This window comes from Chiloscyllium plagiosum, unplaced genomic scaffold (assembly GCF_037043375.1).
Source record: "Chiloscyllium plagiosum isolate Xiang-an unplaced genomic scaffold, Cpla_swu_hap1 HiC_scaffold_15, whole genome shotgun sequence".
Classification (NCBI taxonomy): Eukaryota; Metazoa; Chordata; class Chondrichthyes; order Orectolobiformes; family Hemiscylliidae; genus Chiloscyllium; species Chiloscyllium plagiosum.
Genome location: NW_028270153.1, coordinates 40144951 through 40164818, shown reverse-complemented (window position 1 = coordinate 40164818; position 19868 = coordinate 40144951). Strand labels below are relative to the sequence as shown.

Genomic DNA, 19868 nt, shown 5'->3' with positions numbered 1-19868 from the left:
CACCAGAGATGTTCAGCATCACTGTGAAACAGGGAGCAATAGGAATATTCTCTTAAATCTACACTCAGGTAAATATTTGTTTCACAAGCTTCGCTTTTTGGTGGTAGCTTCTAGCAATTCCTTTGAAAACCATGGGCTACACTGCATGTAAACTTTTTTCCTGAACACAATTGGGCCTGGTAGCAGCTGCATTGAGGACAAAAGGAACATCAACAGGCAGTAAGCCCATATCTGATAAAATAATGACTCTTTGCACATAAAACTGGTATTTATCAACAAGTTTCTAGTTCAGTAATTCTGCTGAGAGCAAGACAAAGACATGACATGAGTTATGACAATGCATTTTGCAACCTTGTGTCACAAAGTTCTTTGCAGCCAATGATATACTTTTGAATTGTCGTCCCTGTTGTAACGTAAGAAGCATGGCAGCTGGCCACATTACCCAATATAGGTCATGACTCCAAAAAGCAATATAGGCATATTCAGGCCAGATAATCCTAAATTACACCCAGCTCAGTCACACTGACAATGTCGTTCTCACTAAAATGTGGGAATATCTGCCTGAGATAGTCAATTTTACAGAATCATGCCCTTAAGCAAACTTTCAACATTTCATTGTCAGCATTCCTAAGTATATCTAATCTTGCCAATAGAAAAAGTCCATGAGCTGTGTTGACACTCGATAATAATCAGGAAGACATAGCCGAGAAATTCACAGCACTGTCTCGGAATCTTTTAAAGTCTTATGGCATCAGATTAAATATGAGCTAGGAAACCTGCTAGTTACTACCTATCACCCTCTGTCAGCTAATGATAAATCAGTACTTCTTCCTGTTTAATTTTTTTTAATAATGAACTTGCTGTTTTGATGGCTACAGCAAATTGTTCATTGAGTGAAGTAGGACCAATGTCATTTCCCATCCGATTCTAAAACAAGCACATTACCGTTTTATTAGTCTGTCTTACTGGGTGACTGAAAATTGTCCATAGCCAGAATGACGAGGTATTTTTCAGACATCTTAAAAGCACAGGAACCAGCCTGTGAAATTTGTCATGTTTGTATCCTTGGATTCTCCTGCTCCTCGGTTGCTGCCTGAATGGTTGTGCTTTTCCAGCACCACACACGTTGACTCATGTTTATATCCATGCAACCCATGAGAAATACTACCATAATTTTATCCTCCTCATTATTGGAAGTACTTGCTTTGTTATTCCTGTTGATGCATAAAGCTGAGAAGGTCATTATTTACATTTTCATTTTTATTAATCTTGTTAGGATATTTATACTTCAGGTACAGAAATAAGACTGAAGTGGATTTTTGTCTGTTACCTGTCTGGAAAATGGGTGCCACAACAACTGCTTTTTACCCCTCAGACTACTTAAGCAAGATAAAATGTATTGAAGACATCATGAGGAAATGTGTGAAAAACACTATCTCTTGTCAATGTGGTGTTCATTTTTGGAGTTACTTGTTCTGTCTTCACCAATTGTATTGACACAATTATTACATACATAGCTCCCCATGTTTACAGCTTACATTGCACTGTTATTATAGTAGTGCCTGGATTTTTATTACATTTGTTCTTTGTACTTCTGGCAAGATGCAGAGTTTTGATCAATGAATAAAACAACTGGACATACACCGGTGTAAATTTAGTGTAATAATCATTGATTTCACAAGCATGCAGTCCTTTTCATAATAGACACTTCAACTAATTATCTGTAATAATATGCTTTCTCCAGGCAGTGTTAGGCAATGGAACGTATTTCCAGTTTTGCCACTCATCATCACCATGAAACAGACCTCCATTAAATACAGATTAAGTGTAACTAAAATTTCTTTTGCTGTTGCCCAGCAATGTGTCTTGATCCCACCTTTAATGCACTAGTGATATTTTCTTTTGTCATTAAAACTAAATGAGTACAGAATTGCTGCCAGCTCTATTGACTGATTTCTAAAAAGAAAGAGACGACTTATATTTCTTTTGTTCGAATGCCTTTGGGTGCTGAGCAGAGAATTGATTAAAAACCCAATTTGCAGATGGGAAATGTTAATCCATTTACACCATCATCTTATCACCATTGGCTGAAGTGGCTGCATATGGCAATGCTGTAAAATCTTAGGATATTTAAAAGCCTTTAAAATGAAATTGCATTTAATATTTGTCTGCACTCAGCAAGTAAGAATGAAACATTCAATATTTACTGACAGTGCATTTGATGCAAAGATTTCGATTTATGGTAAAACATTTGATACATTAAAATTAGAATTGCGCTTGCAATATTTTGTACTGTTTATATGACAGCCATTCTGCAACTGTATTTGTTTTAGAAGTTAAGTTTTGAATGATTTGAAGTCAAACAGATGACACAAAATTGATTTGTATGTGGTTGAACAGAGTCTGGAGTAGTGTATACATATTTCCACATTTAATGCACAGAAATTCCTACAGGATCACCTTGCCTCTATACCCAAGTTCCCAATAAGCACTATTAACATCTAAAAATTCACATATGCATGACCACTGACAACACTCAGTCACACACATTTTTCACCTCTTTCATTTTTTTTTTGTTTAAACTTTTCTTCTTTCTCATTTTTGCCTTATTTATTTTATGTTCAGTGCAGGATTGTCTTGGCCATTACTCTGTACATACCATCAATGGGATTGCAGATTTCCAGTGATAAGGCAGATTTCAATTTGATGAATTTGATTATTCTTATGTTTATTCTCCCTGCAAAGTCTAGGCTTTCACAAAGTATAAACTGAAAATTATTTCTATGGTATTAGCAACAAAAATGTGGATTTGTGAGAGAGAATCAGATATTCACTGTTTTGCATAAAACCTGAAAGGAATCTTTTATAAATTCATGCTCCCAACTTGGAGCTTTGTTTCAACTCAAAATGTTATCTTTCTACACTGTAGTTTTGATTGTAGACTAAAATGAGAAAAAGGGCTTCTAAAAAAATCTCTGATTGTGAAAGGATTGGTGCACTTATTAAAAGGAAGCTACTGAAATTTATATGTGGTGTTTACATGTATTAAAGGGGGTATGTAGTAAGAGGGGTGGGTGAGCTGGTTGCAGATGAGCTGGCAGCAGTGGGTGTGTATAACGTGGGATTTGGCCAGCAGCACGTGGCTCATTGGTTTGTGGAGTTGTGACCAGTTGTGGATGACAAAGGCCATCTGCCTGCCAGCAAATACATGGTTGGCTTCAGGGCAGCTGAAAAGATTATAGGTGTGAACAATATTGCCAGAAGCCTTCAAAATTCTAGAAGGGGAGATGGTGTCTCTCCCTGTGGTAGAAAATACCTGAAACCTGAAGAAGGTCAGTTTATCTTCACATCACTACTGTAAGCTTTTGCTTTTAATCAGTAAGACAGTTTTGTGCTTCCTGTAAGGACGTGAAAAGAACCTGCAGAATGATTGAAGTTGATCGTGTCCTGACAAGCAAAAGGATCATGTCCGTGAACCCTATGAAACAGAGCCATTGAACTAACTTCCCAGTGATCTTTCCCTCTACCCATAACACCAATGCTCTTGTCTGTTTATCTGTCTGTCTATATGTGTTTGTGGGAGGAGTTTTATTGGAGAGTTGTAGAGTTTTAACTAGTAGAATAATATGTTGATGTTCATAATTGTTTATCTGTAGCTAGAATCTTATTTATTGGTAATAAACTGTAAATCTCGTTAAGTACGGAACCCTAGTCTGTGTTTTCTGTCAACTTGGATCTAGAAAAACAGGTAAATGGGAGAATTTTTGTGTACTTTGATAAAATCACTCTTGTGATAACTCTGGCAATAATGGGGATTGATTTCCAGCGCACTACCCCAAACCATGCCAACTTCCTCATTTGTTATTTTAACAAATGAGGAAGTTGGCATTAGTTTGGGGAAATGCAATATTCTTAAAGTGAAAGACTTTATGTTCTCCTCCTTCTCCTCTCATACCTCCTCAAGGTCATCCTGTTGTGATATCCACCTACTTTATCCTTGATCCACTTTCTACTAAGCAACTGAACCTCTTCACTTCCTGTCCTCTTTACCACATTATGTTGTCATGTCTTTCATCTGACAAGGAAACCTGATAAGGGGTTGACTTGTTTATCACATTGGAGAGCTCCCTGAGAGACTGCATAGAAAGAAAGATGTGTACCAAAACACATCTTTTTGGACAGGTTAAAGTGGTGCATCCCATAGAACATAGAAAAATACAGCACAGAACAGGCCCTTTGGCCCACGATGTTGTGCCGAGATTTAATCCTAATGTAAAATAAAGTAACTTAACCTACGCACCCCTCAACTCACTGTTATCCATGTGCATGTCCAGCAGTTGCTTAAATGTCCCCAATGCCTCTGCTTCCACCTCCACAGCTGGCAACGTATTCCATGCAATCACAACTCTCTGCGTAAAGAACCTACCTTTGACGTCTTCTTTATACCTTCCTCCTAATATCTTCAAACTATGACTTCTTGTCAATCCTACCCTGGGGAAAAGTCTCTGGCTATTGACTCGAACTATTTCTCTCATTATTTTGTACACCTCGATTAGGTCTCCTCTCTTCCTCCTTCTCTCCAGGGAGAAAAGTGAGAGCTTATTCAACCTTTCTTCATAAGGCAAGCCCTCCAGTCCAGGCAGTATCCTGGTAAACCTTCTTTGCACCCTCTCCAAAGCCTCTGTATCTTTCCTATAGTTGGGACACTATATTCCAAGTGTGGTCTCACCAGGGACTTGTAGAGCTGCAGAAAAACCTTACAGCTCTTAAACTCGATCCCCCTGTTAATGAAAGAACCCTGTCTTTAATCCTATATTCAGCAATTGGGTTTGACCTTCCAAAATGCATCACTTCGCATTTATCCAGGTTGAACTCCATCTGCCATTTCTCAGCCCAGCTCTGCATCCTGTCTATATCGCGCTGCAGCATCCCTCTATACTATCGATGACACCTCCAACCTTTGTGTCATCCGCAAATTTACTGACCCACTCCTCAACCTTCTCATCCAAGTCATGATCTGGGACTTGAGGCCACAGTCATACTTTGGGTCATTCCTTATCTTCCGATTGTGGAACAGATTGCATCATCTGTGCTCTGTATTTGGCTATTGATGTCTTTGAAGGAGCCTGAAGCCATGGACCTTTGCTGTTGTGTTGGTGGGGTTATTTTACTACTGCATGTAGATAATGTTTACCTGCATTTGGACAGTGAGTTGTTAGCAGCTACATTCCCTCCAATTTTCTCTGCTATTACATGGATTTGTGAGGTCCATGTGCAGCGGTAGTAGCTTCTGGAATTGGACGTCAATGTGTCAACATGCTGATCAGCAAGCACAAACCCTCCAAGCTGCCATGTGGCAACACAGCCCTCTTTCAATCTTTCTGTCCCTGCAAACAACATCTCCAATCTCTCTGAACTCTTCAACACCTTCAGCACTTTACAAATTTATGCCTATCAATCTTGCAATTCTGTTTTGACACTTTTCAATGACAATTTTTCCCACAGTGTTGAGGTATCCCTAATTAAAGTCATAAATGACATCCTCTGACAGTGATCATAAAGATAAAGGAAAACTAATGCATTATGTGGCCTTTCATATTGTCAATCACACCATCATCCTCTAATGTCTTTTCTTAGTGGGAGCAAGCGAGAGAGAGCTTGGACATATCTGATCTAGTCAAAGAATCAGCATAAATTTATGGATGAAATTGCATGTTGAATTAATCTAGTTGAATTGAGTGTTAAGTAAGACACGAGCTGGAAATGTGTTGCTGGAAAAGCGCAGCAGGTCAGGCAGTATCCAGGGAACAGGAGAATCGACGTTTCGGGCATAAGCCCTTCTTCAGGCCCGAAACGTCGATTCTCCTGTTCCCTGGATGCTGCCTGACCTGCTGCGCTTTTCCAGCAACACATTTCCAGCTCTGATCTCCAGCATCTACAGACCTCACTTTCTCCTGTTAAGTAAGACACTGAATCCAATTGATCCAAAACTGTGACAGGAGATATGGTGGTGGTGACAGACTGTGTGACTGGAGCCCGATGTGCAGTGGACTACCCACAGGGATCAGCACTAGGTACTCTTTATTTGTAAAATTCATAAATAATGTAGATAAATTAAGTTTACGGATGATGCAAAGATTGGCTGGGTGGTTGACAAGAGAAAGGTGGTAGGTTACAGCAGGATGATAAATAGATTTGTCAGATGGGCAGATTAGTGGCAGATGGAATTTAGCCTTGATAAATGCAAAGTGATGCACTTTGGAAGAAGGAACGAGACAAGAGAATATTTGATGAATGGCAAGACACCAGGAAACGCAAAGGGACAGATTGGTCATGACCTTGTCCCTAAAAATGGCAGGACAGACTCATATGGTAGTTACGACATATGGGGCACTTGCCTTTCTCAGTCTTGGCATAGATTATAAGAGCAGAAAGGTTATGTTGGAGCTGTGGAGAACTTTGGTTAAGCTAGAGCTGGAGGACTCTGCAGTTCTGAGCAGCAAGTATAGGGAGGATGTGAATGTAGCTGGGGAGGTGCGAAGGAAATTCTTCAGCACATTGCCCAGAATGGAGCATTTCAGCTAAAAAGAGGCTGGATAGGCTGAGACTACTTTCTTTGAAGCAGACAAGGATGAGGAGTGACCTGTTAGAGGTGTACAAGATTATGAGGGGTATGGACAGGGTGAATAGAAAACAGCTGTTCCTCTTAGAGGAAGGATCAATAACAAAGGAGTGTAAATTTAAAGTGAAAGGTAAAAGATTCAGAGGGGTTTTGAGAAAAAAAAACATTTAAATGGTGCTGAGATGCACTACGTTGGAGAATAGTTGAGGCAGGGAACTTTTAAATGTTCTTGGATGAGCCCTTGCAATGTCATAATATTCAGTGCTGTGGGCCTAGCAAGAGAGTGGGACAGTGGGTAGTTTTGGTGGAGCAGACTCAATGGGCCAAAGGGCCTTTACTGTACTGAATTATTCTATGACCGTGCACAGATTTGTACTAGTAATATTTAAGCGTTACTCTATTTTAACTAAAACCGTACAGGAGTTTAACTATTTGGCAGTACTGACGGTAACAGTATCAGATTAGTAAGTAGCCTTATCACTCCATTTAACACTGGCAGTGGAATTGGTTCTATTTTGAAAAGAAGCCAATTGCCAAGTGGTCTCACACATATTGTGCACTTTACTGAAAAGCCTTTTTAACTCTGCATACTCTGATCAGTTCCACTGGTAATGAAACAGAAGAGTGATGCCTGATTTATTTTTGGCGACCCCAGAAAAACAGAAACACTATTCGGTGTATTCATTGGCTCTTAGCAAAACATGCTATAATGAGCAACTTGATACGCGTTCAAAGCATAGGTTGCAACGATTAATTAATAGCTTTGATTGACAGCAATTTCTGAGATCATTGGGAAGAGTAAAAAGAATTCTTGGCTGGAATGCTGTGTCTGATAGGTTGATAGAGATTTTGTAAGCAATCTTGATTGGTTAAACCATTAAAATGTCAAACCCAATCCCAGCTATATCTACTTCTGCTGTGATCTTGGCGAGTTTGAAATCATTCAATAAAAGTAGTGGGTTGGTGTTTCTAATATTAAAATGAAGGCTCCATCCTTAGATTGGGGATGATTTTGAAATTAATAGCTGGGGTCCAGGTTTGTCAGGCATCAAAATATACAGCAGTTATGGGGAGGAAGGAGCTGTCTGTGGTCTTTCGTTTTCTTCTTCCTGCTGCGCACACTGCTCCTCTCAGATGAATCCCGATCTTGACAGCCAGCCTTGATCTGCATCTTTTGTTTTTAAAAAAAAATTGACCCATTTGAACATGTTCTGACACACTTGCAGGGCAGGAAGTAATCGCGCGTAGACGTTCTGGCCTAGAAGTAGTACATTGCAGTGAGCCGGTTACCTTGGTTGGATGGCTAGCTTGCAATGCAGCGTGATGCCAACATTGTGGTTTCAATTCCTGCACTGTCTGAGGTTACCAGTAAGGATTCTCCTTCTCAACCCATTCCCTGGCCTAAAGCACATGGTGACCCTCGGCTCAAAGAATCACCAGTCGTTTCTCTCTCAATCTGCGTGGATGTTGGTTTGGAAATTGTGCTAAAGATGCTCATGATATCCTGCCATTAAATTTAGTAGTGGCTCCACATTGCTAGATTTTTTCACATTTTCTGACCTTGAATGAACCCCTCCATGTAAACATTATTGAATTGAATTTATTGTCACTTGTGCGGAGGCACAATGAAAAGCTTTGCCTTGTGAGCAATACAGTGAATACAGTAAAAGGTTAAGTAGCATAGATAAGTAAATAATAGGTAAACAGTAGCAAAAACCAAAACAGGAGGGTGTTAATCTCACACATTTATTGCCAGCGCACAGTGTACAGTTAATTTGAGAAAACTGTATTTTTATATGTAGTTTCCAGGCAAAAACATAATGTTTTTAAGTTGGCATTGACCTGGCCAGGGAAGCAGACTAGTGTGAGTTTATATTAACGGTATTTATCTGAAGTTCCAATTTTTAAAGCAAGTTTCATCTTTTTATTAAGAACTTACAGCTCTTGTTTGTTTGTCTTTTTTTGGAACTAAAACTATTGGTTCAAATGCTGTGTAACCTTGATAAAACTGTCAATCCAGTTCAGTGTTGAATAAAAACATTTTAATTTATCTAGCATTATTCATGACCATGCGTTCCAAAACAATGCGTTACCAATAACGTTTTTAAGTATCACTGTTGTTGTCATATAGGAATAATGGGCAATGGTTTTTGCAATATCTCACAAATCATAATGATTAACTAATAAACAGATTGTGAAGTTAGTTGAAGGATAAATAATAGCAAGAACTAGTGAAAACTCCTGTGCTGCTCTTTAAAAAGATACCATAAGTTCATTCACGCCCACTCAAGTGTTAACAGAGCTTTGAATTGATGCCTTAACCAAAGAATTGAACCTTTGACACTTCAGAGTTCCCTCAGTATTGCACTGCAACATTAACTCTGGTCCTCTCTCCAGAGATGCTACCAGACCTGCTGATTTTCTCTATCATTTTTGGTTTTAATTTCTGATTTTCAGTATTCCTAGTATTTTCCTTTAATTTACTGGAATTATTCACTCTGCTTTGCGTGTCTGAGTTACTTAATGGAACACACAAGTACTGAGTTTACTTTGTTAGTTCTGTCAAATTGTATCTTGTATGCAACCATATCACAGAAAGCACAGATGGGCGGCACGGTGGCACAGTGGTTAGCACTGCTGCCTCACAGCGCCAGAGACTCAGGTTCATTTCCCACCTCAGGTGACTGTGTGGAGTTTGCACATTCTCCCCATGTCTGCGTGGGTTTCCTCCGGGTGCTCCGGTTTTCTCCCACAGTACAAAAATCTGCAGGTTAGGTGAATTGGTCATGCTAAATTGCCCGTAGTGTTAGTGAAAGGGTAAATGTAGGGAACTGGGTAGGGGTGGGTTGTGCTTTGGTGGGTCAGTGTGGACTTGTTGGGCTGAAGGGCCTGTTTCCACACTGTAAGTAACCTACTCTAATCTAAAAACAGGTTACACATATTTGAGTGAAGTTTCTCAGTAGAGGGACAGATCACATCTTGGAAACAATTGCTGTGTGCACTACATTTATGTAGTTCAGATCACATTGCAGAAGAGCATTCTGACACATCACTGGTACAAAATGCTGACTGCAAATACTAATGCTAATACTCTAGTTGAGAAAATGATTACAAGAAAGTTTTCAAGCAGAGGGTGGTTAGTGTATGAAACAAGTTGCCAGAGGAAGTGGTAGAAGAAGGGGTTTTGCCCAAAACGTCGATTCTCCTGTTCCTTTGATGCTGCCTGACCTGCTGCGCTTTTCCAGCAACACCATTTTAAGCTCTGATCTCCAGCATCTGCAGTCCTCACTTTCTCCTACAGCAAGTGGTAGAGGTGGGTACAATTACAACATTTAAAAATCATCTGGATGGGTATATGAATAGGAAGGGTTTAGATGGATATGGGCCAAGTGCTGGCAGATGTGACTAGATCAGTTTAGGATATCTGGTCAGCATAACCGAGTTGCACTGAAGGATCATCTCTCGTGCTCTGTGATACTAAGACTCTATAAATTTACACAGCAGCCAAAAAGGTAGTATGGGCATCTTGTCCATGGAAGGAGGTATATTCTGCACACTAATTATGCCCAGTAAACAGAACCATTGTCTGGAGCACAGTGATATTTCTTGAAACTTCTTTGCAAATCTATAAGATGGCATACAAAAATATAAACAATCCACTTTAGAACATTTTATGAGCTTATTCTGTTGTTTCAATTATATGGATGAATTCTCACTGCAGCAATCAGTCTGTGATTAGAGGCTGTTTTCAAGCTCTAGCTGGGGAAAAAAAAACTTCCTTCAAATTGCCAGTTATGAAAGAGGATACATGGAGATGAAGAACTCCCTGAAGAGGATCAAGCAGGGAATAAATTAATGTGAAATGGATTCAAAAGCATCCAGTATTTGTAATGCAAATTTTGACATACTTGAAATTATCCAGACCTATCAGTATTCACCCCTGTGCCAAGTTTCTTTTTGATTTGGGGTCTGGTATTCCTAGCAAAGCCAGTTCTTATTTCCGATCTGGAATTGCCCTTGAGAACATCATAGTGAGTCATTTTGAATTGCTGCTGTTCATATGATGTAGATACAACTTAACAGCCTGTTAGGAAGTGTGTTACAGGACCTTGACTCAGTAACAATGATGCATTTCCAATTCAAGATGGTGTACAGCTAGGAGCAGCTAGGAGGGGAATCCAGTGGTGTTAGTGTTCCACTGCGTTTGGTGCTATTATCCTATTAGATAGTAGAGGGTGCAGGTTTGAAGGAGTCATGGTGAGTTGCTGCAGTACATCTTGTATATAGTACAGACTGCCACTGCTGCCAGTATGCTGATGGTGGATGGAATACCCATTTGTGTGCTAGTTTATCCTGGATGGTATCAAGCTGCTTGAGTTTTATTGGAGCTGTACTCCTCCAGCCAAATGCAAACTTATGACGTACGTTTTAGTTGGATAGTTTTCGGGAGGCAAGAGGTGAGTTACTTGGTGTATAATTTCCAGTCTCTGACTTGCTCTTGTGATCACAATTTTCATTTGCCAATCCACTTCAGTTTATGGAAGTTTTTGATGGGGGAATGATATGATGGCAATACTTTTGAATATCAAAAGGAAATAGTTTTTCTCTTGTTTGAGGTTGGAATATAAGAATTACACAGAAGGATTTGGCCTTTTGGATCTCACTATCACTTAATAAGATCATGCTGATCTGATTGTGGTCTCACCTCTACCCTCCTGTGTGGACCCCATATCCTTTGACCCCATTATGTATCAAAATGTATCTAATGCATCATTGAATAAATTTGAACACCAAGTCTCCACTCTCTGTTGGAAATAAGAAATCCACACTCTTTGTAATGATTCTCTAACAGAAAAAAAATCTCATCTGTCTTCAAAGGGAAACATCTTTTGTTTTAAGAATTTAATACAATCCCTAGAATGTGGAATCAGGCCTCTCGGCCCAACAAATCCACACTGACCCTCTGAAGAATAACCCACCCAGGCCCATTGCCCAAACCTATTATTCTACATTTATTGTTCTTAAATAATTTCTCCTGGTTCAAGTCATACCCACAGGGAAGACATCTCCAGGTATCCACCTCGACCAGTCCACTCAAGGTCTTATGTGTTTTCATTAAGATCATGTCTCATTTGTCTAAAATGTCTAAGATGTTCAAACATGACGTAACATGTTAAATCTTTCTTTGCAAGATAGCCCGCTAATCCAAAGAATGAGTTGAGAGAACCTTCTGTGAATTGTTTCCAAAGCAATCCTATTTTATTTTTAGCTAAGAAGACCAAACAGTACTCCAGATGTGGTCTCACTAACTTCCTGTACAGTTGTAGTAAAACTAACCAACTTTTATAATCCATTATCCTTGAAATGATTTACAATATTCCATTTGTTTTCTTAATCACTTGCTGCACCTGCATACTAACTTTGTGACTGATATATTAGTAGATCTTGATTCCTCTGCAACACAGAGTTGTGTAATCTCTGACCATTTCAATAGTATACTGCCTTTCTGTTCTTACTGCCAAAGAGTACAAATTCATATTTATCCACATTATCATACATTTGTTCAATTTTTGTTGGCATAGTTGAGCCTCTACTTGTCCTGACAACTTCCCACATATATTAATGTCATTAGCAAATTTAGCCATCATATATGTTATCATTTCTCCTCTGCCCCCGCGTTCCAAATTATTGGTATAGTTTGGAAATTATTGAGGAATTTGCACTGATCTCTGCCACACTCCAATAGTTACAGCTTGTTACACTAGGAAAGACCCATTAATCCCTATATTCTGAATTCTGTTAGTTAACCAATCCATTTTTCACACCCCCACCCCCAACAGCCAACACATCCATCACTACCTCCACACTGTGTTTTTGTGCAGCAACCTTTCATGTAGACCTAACCATATACCTTTTGGAAATCTAAGTATACCACATCTATTAGTTATCTTCTATCCACCATAGATGTTCCTTCATGAGCAGACTCAATTAGATTTATGAAATATTATTTCCCTTTCAAATTAGATGTTAGCCTCCTTAATAATGGATTCTAGCAACTTTGCTCCAACAGATGTTGGATGATTGGATTGCAGCTATTCACTTTTGGCCTCCCTTCTTTCTTGAATGTGTTAGATTTGCTGCTTTCTAATCCACTGGAATCATTCCAGAATCTACGGTGTTTTGGAAGAATTAGTACTTGTGCAGTACCAACGTCAGTTGTCACTTCAGTGATGAAGCTGCTCCTTTAACAAGGTTATCACGTCCTTGGCTTTTTTTCCCAGAGAGGTCATAAACAACACAGACTCTGAAAAGTTTGGGGGTTGAAGGGTTTTAGGGCTGATATGATAATCGGGATGGGACCATTTGCCACAGCTGTTTCGCCGCCGTCGATTAGCACTGCCCTTTCACTGCCGAGGACGCTTAGCCACTGCCCATTGGCCACTGAAGACGATTCGCCATCGTAAGTATTTGTATCTCATTTTTATATATAAACCAATAAAATGATATTTATTTTACCTCTTTTTTATCACTATGTAGTATGTAGTTGTATAAATAAAGGGGACTGAGCAGTATGAAAGAACAGGCGGGAGGGAAAACAATCAGTACATATATATGTTTTCCGGTGGCAAATAGTCTCCAGAGGTCAAACGTCCCCAGTGGAGAAACACTGGTGGCGAACCGGCAGTGGCTAATCGGTGGCAACGAATGTGCCGTGATGAATCATCACCAACCCTTGCTAATAGCTAGCAGATACTGCCTCAATCAGAGGCTTTCAAGTTTAAAAGAAAATGTACAATGAAAAGGGTGTGACCAGTTCTCCCAGCTTAGCTTTTCTCTATGTTTTTTAACATTAATGTGGAAAAGCCGCTGGACCCATAGAAGCAGTTCCAGGCTCATACTCTCTCTCTCTGACCTCTGACTTCTATCCTGTAAGAACCTGTGTTTGATTTTACCTTTTGTGCCAAGGGGTGTTTATGGGGATTGTTGCAAATATTTGGAACAGAATCATTAAATTGGGATGATCTGATGGGTTTTTACAGAGGTTAAGTTATTCGGTATTCTGTTTTCTGTTGTTTGTGTTTCATTCGGTAATCTTGTAAATAAATTGTTTTGTTTAAACCAAGTGGTTTGACCAGCTGATTCTCTCCTGAAATATCCACTTACACCTGCTTAAAATAACTAGCAAAGTTAGAGTCTAGGCTCCCTTCTTGAAATGTTTTGAGGGGTCTGGCCTGGTCCAATAAACTTATCCATTTAAATGTTGTATAGATCTTACAGCATCTAAACATTAAATGCTTCCTTATGGTTTGATGCTAAACATTGTGCAATTATCAGAGGAAATATACAACACCATCAACAATATCCCGACAGGGATAAAAATCACAAAAGAGGAGGTGAATGACAACAGACTCCCATTCCTGGACGTGACAGTTAACGGAGAGCTTCAAATGGGACAGTATAGTTAACGGAGGGCTTCAAGTCAATGTCTACAGAAAAAGAACAAACACTTAACTTCAGAAACAATCATCCCAACACCCACAAACGGAGCTGCATCAAGATGTTATTTCAACGAGCTACATCACACTGCAGCACCCAAAGACTACAAACAGCAGTAGAAAAATATTAATACAATGTTTTCAAGAAAAACAGATATCCAATAAACACAATCCATCGATTCCTCAGAAACAACTCCAAACAAGCAGACACAACACAACCAAAAACTGTAGCCACATTACCTTACATCAAAGACATAGGAGAAATTACTTCCAGACTACTCAAACCCCTTGGCATCATGGTAGCCCATAAATCTACCAACACACTTAAATAGTGGCAAATGAACCTAAAGGATCCATAAGATAGAATCAGCAAAACTAATGTCATTTACAAAATACCATGCAAGAACTGTAAAAAACACTACATCGGACAAACAAGCAGGAAACTTGCCACCAGGATACATGAACACCAATTAGCCACCAAAAGACATGACCCTCTATCACTAGTTTCCATACATACAGACAAAGAAGGACACCACTTTGACTAGGACAACACACACATCCTAGGACAGGCAAAACAAAGACATGCACAAGAATTCTTAGCGGCGTAGCATTCTAACCAGATCTCTATCAATAAACACATTGATTTAGATCCTATCTACCTTCCTTGAAAAAAAAGAACTGGAAATGACATCACCCACCTTAAGAAATGAAGACCTATAAATAGAGAGGCAGGACATACCACCAGTGCTTCACTGGAGACTCTCACTGATGATGTTACCTAGTCATGGAGAGGAAACATCTGAAAACAAACCTCCCAGCTCAGTTAGCTAACTTACATACTTATCAGAGAATATTGCCACCACTGCCCTAATAGGGTAGAGTCATGGCTGAACGAAATTAAGGTGCTTTGGCCTGAGGTACCTTTGAAACTGACTACTAATTTCAATACAACATATTGTAGCTGACAAGAGGTGTTTGTTTATACTCTGAGTAGATACCACAAATAATGGAATGGGAGGGGGGGGGGGGGTGATTTGAGAAAGAGTTATGGTATGATTTATAAAATAGAAACAAGGAAAATAGAAGCAGGAGGAGGCCATTCAACCTCTTCAGCCTGTTCCACCATTCAGTCTGATCATGGCTGATCATTGAGCACAAAACCTGAATCCCGCCCTCCTCTCCTTCTCCCTTGATTCTTTGAGGCAAAAGAGCTATATGTTTTGGCCTCAACCGCTTTCTATGGTAGTGAATTCCACAGGGTCACTGTGTCTGGGTGAAGAAATTTCTCCTCAGTCCTAAAAGCATTATCTTTTCCTTTAACTCTGACTCCTGTTTCTGGAATTTCCCGCAATCAGGGACATCCTTCCTGTATCTAACCTGTTTAATCCTGTTAGGTTCTATAAGGTAACGCTCATTCTTCTAAATTCTAGTGAATACTATTAAAACGGACTCAACTCTCCTCATACATCAGTCCTGCCATCTGTGGAATCAACCCTCACCACACTCTCTCTGTAACAAGAACATTCTTCCTCAGATAAGGAGACTAAAACTGCACACAATATTCCAGATGTAGCCTCACCAATGCCCTGTGTCATTGCAGCAAGTCATCTTTGTTCCTGAATTGGAACCTTGTCGCTGTGAAAGCCAACATACAGTTTAACCCCTTGACTGCTTGCTGCACTTGTAATTTCAGCGAATGGTGCACGAGGATAAAGAAAGAAAGCCAAACCTTTTCGATAACCTTTTCTATGGACAACAAGACCAGTGCAAGACTGTGGGTCACTTTTGTTCTCATCAAGTGTTATTCTAATTTCATTAGAATTACAAACTGTAACCTCAGGTAGGCAAGCAACAAATAATCATTTTTTTATCATAGTCAAAAATATTTGGAAAATGCTTAATTCACTTTTTAAAAACTCTTAAAGGCATCTGATGCTACAAGTGAATATAGCGGATAAGTTTAATCTTTAGTGGTTACCAGAATCCGTCACAGTTGATGTAGGAAGTGAAATATCAAACATTTTATCTTCAAAACATTCACCCACTGGCTGGGTGATATAAATTGCGTAGTGTCTTTGCTGTGTAAACAGTAACGATTCATTTTCATTTTTTAAGAAAGATACAGCAAATAAAAAATCTCCAATTAATACTGGAGTATTTTCTAGTTTGTGAACAATTAGCAACAGCAGTCAACTCACACTGTTCAACAGTATTAAAGGTCATTCCTGATGGAAGAGGTTATGCCCGAAACATTGACTCTCCTGCTCCTCGGATTCTGCCTCACCTGCTGTGCTTTTCCAGCACCACACTTTTTGACTTTGATCTCCAGTGTCTGCAGTCCTCACTTTCTCCTAGTATGACAAAACACGGTATAATTAACGAGCTCTGCTCAAATGTGGTGGCAAGTAGTAAATTGTGCTGCAACAAATGTTGAACTGAGAAATGTGAGGTGCCGCATTTTGGAAAAGCAAATCAGAGCAGGACTTATACACTTAATGATAAGGTGCGAGGGAGTGTTGCTGAACAAACAGACCTTGGAGTGCAGGTTCATAGCTCCTTGAAAGTAGAGTCGCAGGCAGATGGGACTCTATGAATCTGATTGAAATGTTAAGAAAAAAAGTCTATTTACACTGAGATGGCTTCTTTAGAAACAAAATCAGAAATTGCTGGGAAAAATACTCAGCAGGTCTGGCAGTATCTATGGAGAAAAATCCAAGTTAATGGTTCAGGTCCAGTGACCCTTTTTCATAGAGTCATCGAGATGTCCAACACGGAAACAGACCCTTCGGTCCAACTCGTCCATGCCAACCACTTATCCTAACCTAATCTAGTCCCATTTTCCAGACTTGGCCTATATCTTTCTAAATCCTTCCTATTCAAATACCCATTCAGATGCTTTTTAAATGCTGTAATTGTACCAGACTCCACCATTTCCTCTGGCAGCTCATTCCATACACATACCGCCATCTGCGTGAAAAGGTTGCCCCTTAGGTCCCTTTTACATCTTTCCCCTTTCATCCCAAACTTATGCCCTCTAGTTCTGGACTCTCCCATCCCAACGAAAAGACTGTCTATTTATCCCATCCATGCCCCTCATGATTTTATAAACCTCTATAAGGTCACTCCAGGGAAAACAGCCCTAGCCTATTCAGCCTCTCCCGATATCTGGTAGTATTTCTGATTTCCAGCATCTGCAATTCTTTAGGATTTTGTTTTGGCCCATTTATAAAATTTGTGTTGGTCTTGCTGGAAATGGATGCTGAAACCTCTGCGATTCTTTTTAATAGCTATTTTCTCCTTTAAAGGAAAAGTTATATTAGAAAGAGGAAATCTGCCGGTTCCCCGTTCAGTTGTTAATACTTCAAACATGCACAGAAAATAATGCATAGGCTTTTTAAAAGAGTTTATGTAGCTCGGTGAAACAGGATCAGTAACGTACGTGATAAAATACCTTTTGGTATATTTCTGAACATTTGGTAGTATGCGATGAGGTGCTTTAATACTTAAAGGTTATTAAGTAAGTTCTTTTCGGATTGAGCTCGCTGGACGGCAGGTGTTGAGGACAACGAACGCGCAGCTTTCCCGAGCTTTTCCACTCGTAACTTCATATCGTCTCCAGCCAGAACATAAACAAGTGGGTTAAAGATGCTGTTCAAACTGGCCAGGGCTCTGGCCACTTGGTAACCCAGATAAATGTTTTTGAAGGTTTGGATGCACTGGCCCTGGAGTTGGAAGTGCCTCGAGATCAGGTTCGCGTTTCTCAGGAGGTGATAAGGAGCGAAGCAAAGGGAAAACAAGGCGGTGACGATCAGCACCAGTTTCAGGCAGCGCTGCCGCAAGCCTCGCTCCACGTTCTTGTTGCGGATCAGAACCAGAACAACGCGGCTGTAACAGCCAACAATGATGAGGAAAGGGAGGACGAAAGCCATCACGGTCAAGGCGAGATTGTACTTCGTGTACTCCCCCAGCTCTTTTACCGAGGCACTGTCCTGGCATTTGGTGCCATTGATGTTGGTCTTGGTGAAATGGAGATCGGCCGAGGTTTGGGCTAGAACCAGCCCCCAGACCAGGAGGCTGATGAGCAGCGAGCGGCGGCGGTTCCACCTGCCCAGCACCTTCATGGGGTGCACTATGCCCAGGTATCGCTGCACACTGATACAAGTGAGGAATCCGATGCTGCCGTACAGGTTCAGGTGGAAGAGGAGCCTCGTCATTTTGCAAAACGCTTTCCCGAACGTCCAGCGGTGTCCATTGGCGTAGTACACCACCAGGAAGGGCAAAGTGATGACATACAGGAGGTCAGCCAGGCCCAGGTTAAACAGGAACACGGTGATGCTGGTGAATTTCCTCCGGCTCAAGCACATGGCTCCCAGCACCCAGCAATTCCCCAGGAAGCCCAGTATAAACACGATGGTGTAGACGGTGGGCAGGAACTTCGATGTGAAGCCTTTATTGACTTTACAGTAGGTGCTGTTGCCTGGTCCGAGGGATGTGAATGATACGGAGGGAAGGGTAGTGCTGGGCTCCGCCATGCTCCGGTCAACTCACAAGTTCCCCACTCTTAAACTGGATCCAGTGGCAGATCCGATTTTACCGTTTCGCAGCAGGAGAAATAAAGCCAGGATACCTGATGTAAACAGCGAGCGCTCTAATTCCCGCGGCTGCAATGCTGCCAAGTGACTGAGTGAATCCCCACAGTGTGTTGAATGCAGACCGGCGGGTGTTCACGGCGCTAAGGAGTGACACGCCACGCACTGCGTCTCTGTACATGAGGGAGAATAAACACAGACCCGATTACCTGCCCATGTTCTCTCTGCCAAAAAAAAACACACACACTCTGCGGCTCCTGTTGTCTGCCTCTTCAACTCACCACCATATCCCCAGGATAATATTTAACTGAGGTTTGGTGCAGTGCTCCAGCCAAGTTCAGCACAAGCTGGAACAACAGCAAAACATGTTCCCCTTGGCCTTCACCAATCGGTATCGAGTTCAATAATTTTAGGGCTTGAGCACATTCTTCTAAGACCTTTACCCACATCCACCCCCAGGTTTTGTCATCACATGGGCTACTTTCACAACAGCCTACTCATTTCCACCCAGTGATTGATGTGGAGGTACCAGTGCTGGACTGGGGTGGACAAAGTAAAAAAATCACACAACACCAGGTTATAGTCCAACAGGTTTAATTGGAAGCACTAGCTTTCACAGCGCTGCTCCTTCATCAAATGGTTGTGCACAACCACCTGATGAAGGAGCAGCGCTGTGAAAGCTAGTGCTTCCAATTAAACCTGTTGGACTATAACCTGGTGTTGTGAGATCTTTAGCTTTATCCACCCAATGATAGTCTCCATTAACAGGTGTGTTTTTTTCTCTCTGGCTCACTATTATCCATCCCTTTGTTTGCCCAACTGCTGTTCTCTTCCTGTGGATTCAGTTTCCACCTTCTGTTTAATCTTTTCAATCTGCCTCACTCCCACAACATAGTACTACTTTTGCCCAGCTACAATCGGTCTTATCAAGGGTCACTGGAAGCACATGTTGACTTTACTTTCTCTCCACAGATGCTGCTCTGTCTGCTTAGATTCTCTAGTTTTTTTCTGCTTTTATTCCACAATTTTAAATGCTGTCCAATTGAGAAAAAAGCGATTTGATAGTTAATAACCTGATTAGTATTTTAAGTCTTAGGCAGACAACCATAGGGCTCAATTCATAAAAACTTTGCAGAAGAAATGCAGGTAGATGACACTGTT

General features: G+C 40.6%; 1 protein-coding gene across 10 annotated transcripts in view; it reads right to left on the bottom strand.

Moving 5' to 3' along the window:
- The window catches only part of LOC122560091 (P2Y purinoceptor 1), a 43841-nt gene extending 24609 nt beyond the window's left edge, over positions 1-19232 (bottom strand). For 5 of the 10 annotated variants that reach the window (XM_087994910.1, XM_087994913.1, XM_087994911.1 and 2 more), the window contains exons 1-2: positions 17570-19232; positions 16317-16469 (exon numbers count right to left, since the gene is read on the bottom strand). In XM_087994910.1, coding sequence (XP_087851036.1) covers positions 17622-18650 — 1029 coding nt within the window. In that variant the 5' untranslated portion in view covers positions 18651-19232 and the 3' untranslated portion in view covers positions 16317-16469; positions 17570-17621. The remainder of the gene's footprint in view (positions 1-16316; positions 16470-17569) is intronic. The other 5 variants (XM_087994914.1, XM_087994917.1, XM_043710318.2 and 2 more) reach the window with 2 other exon arrangements.
- Positions 19233-19868: the final 636 nt, after the last annotated feature.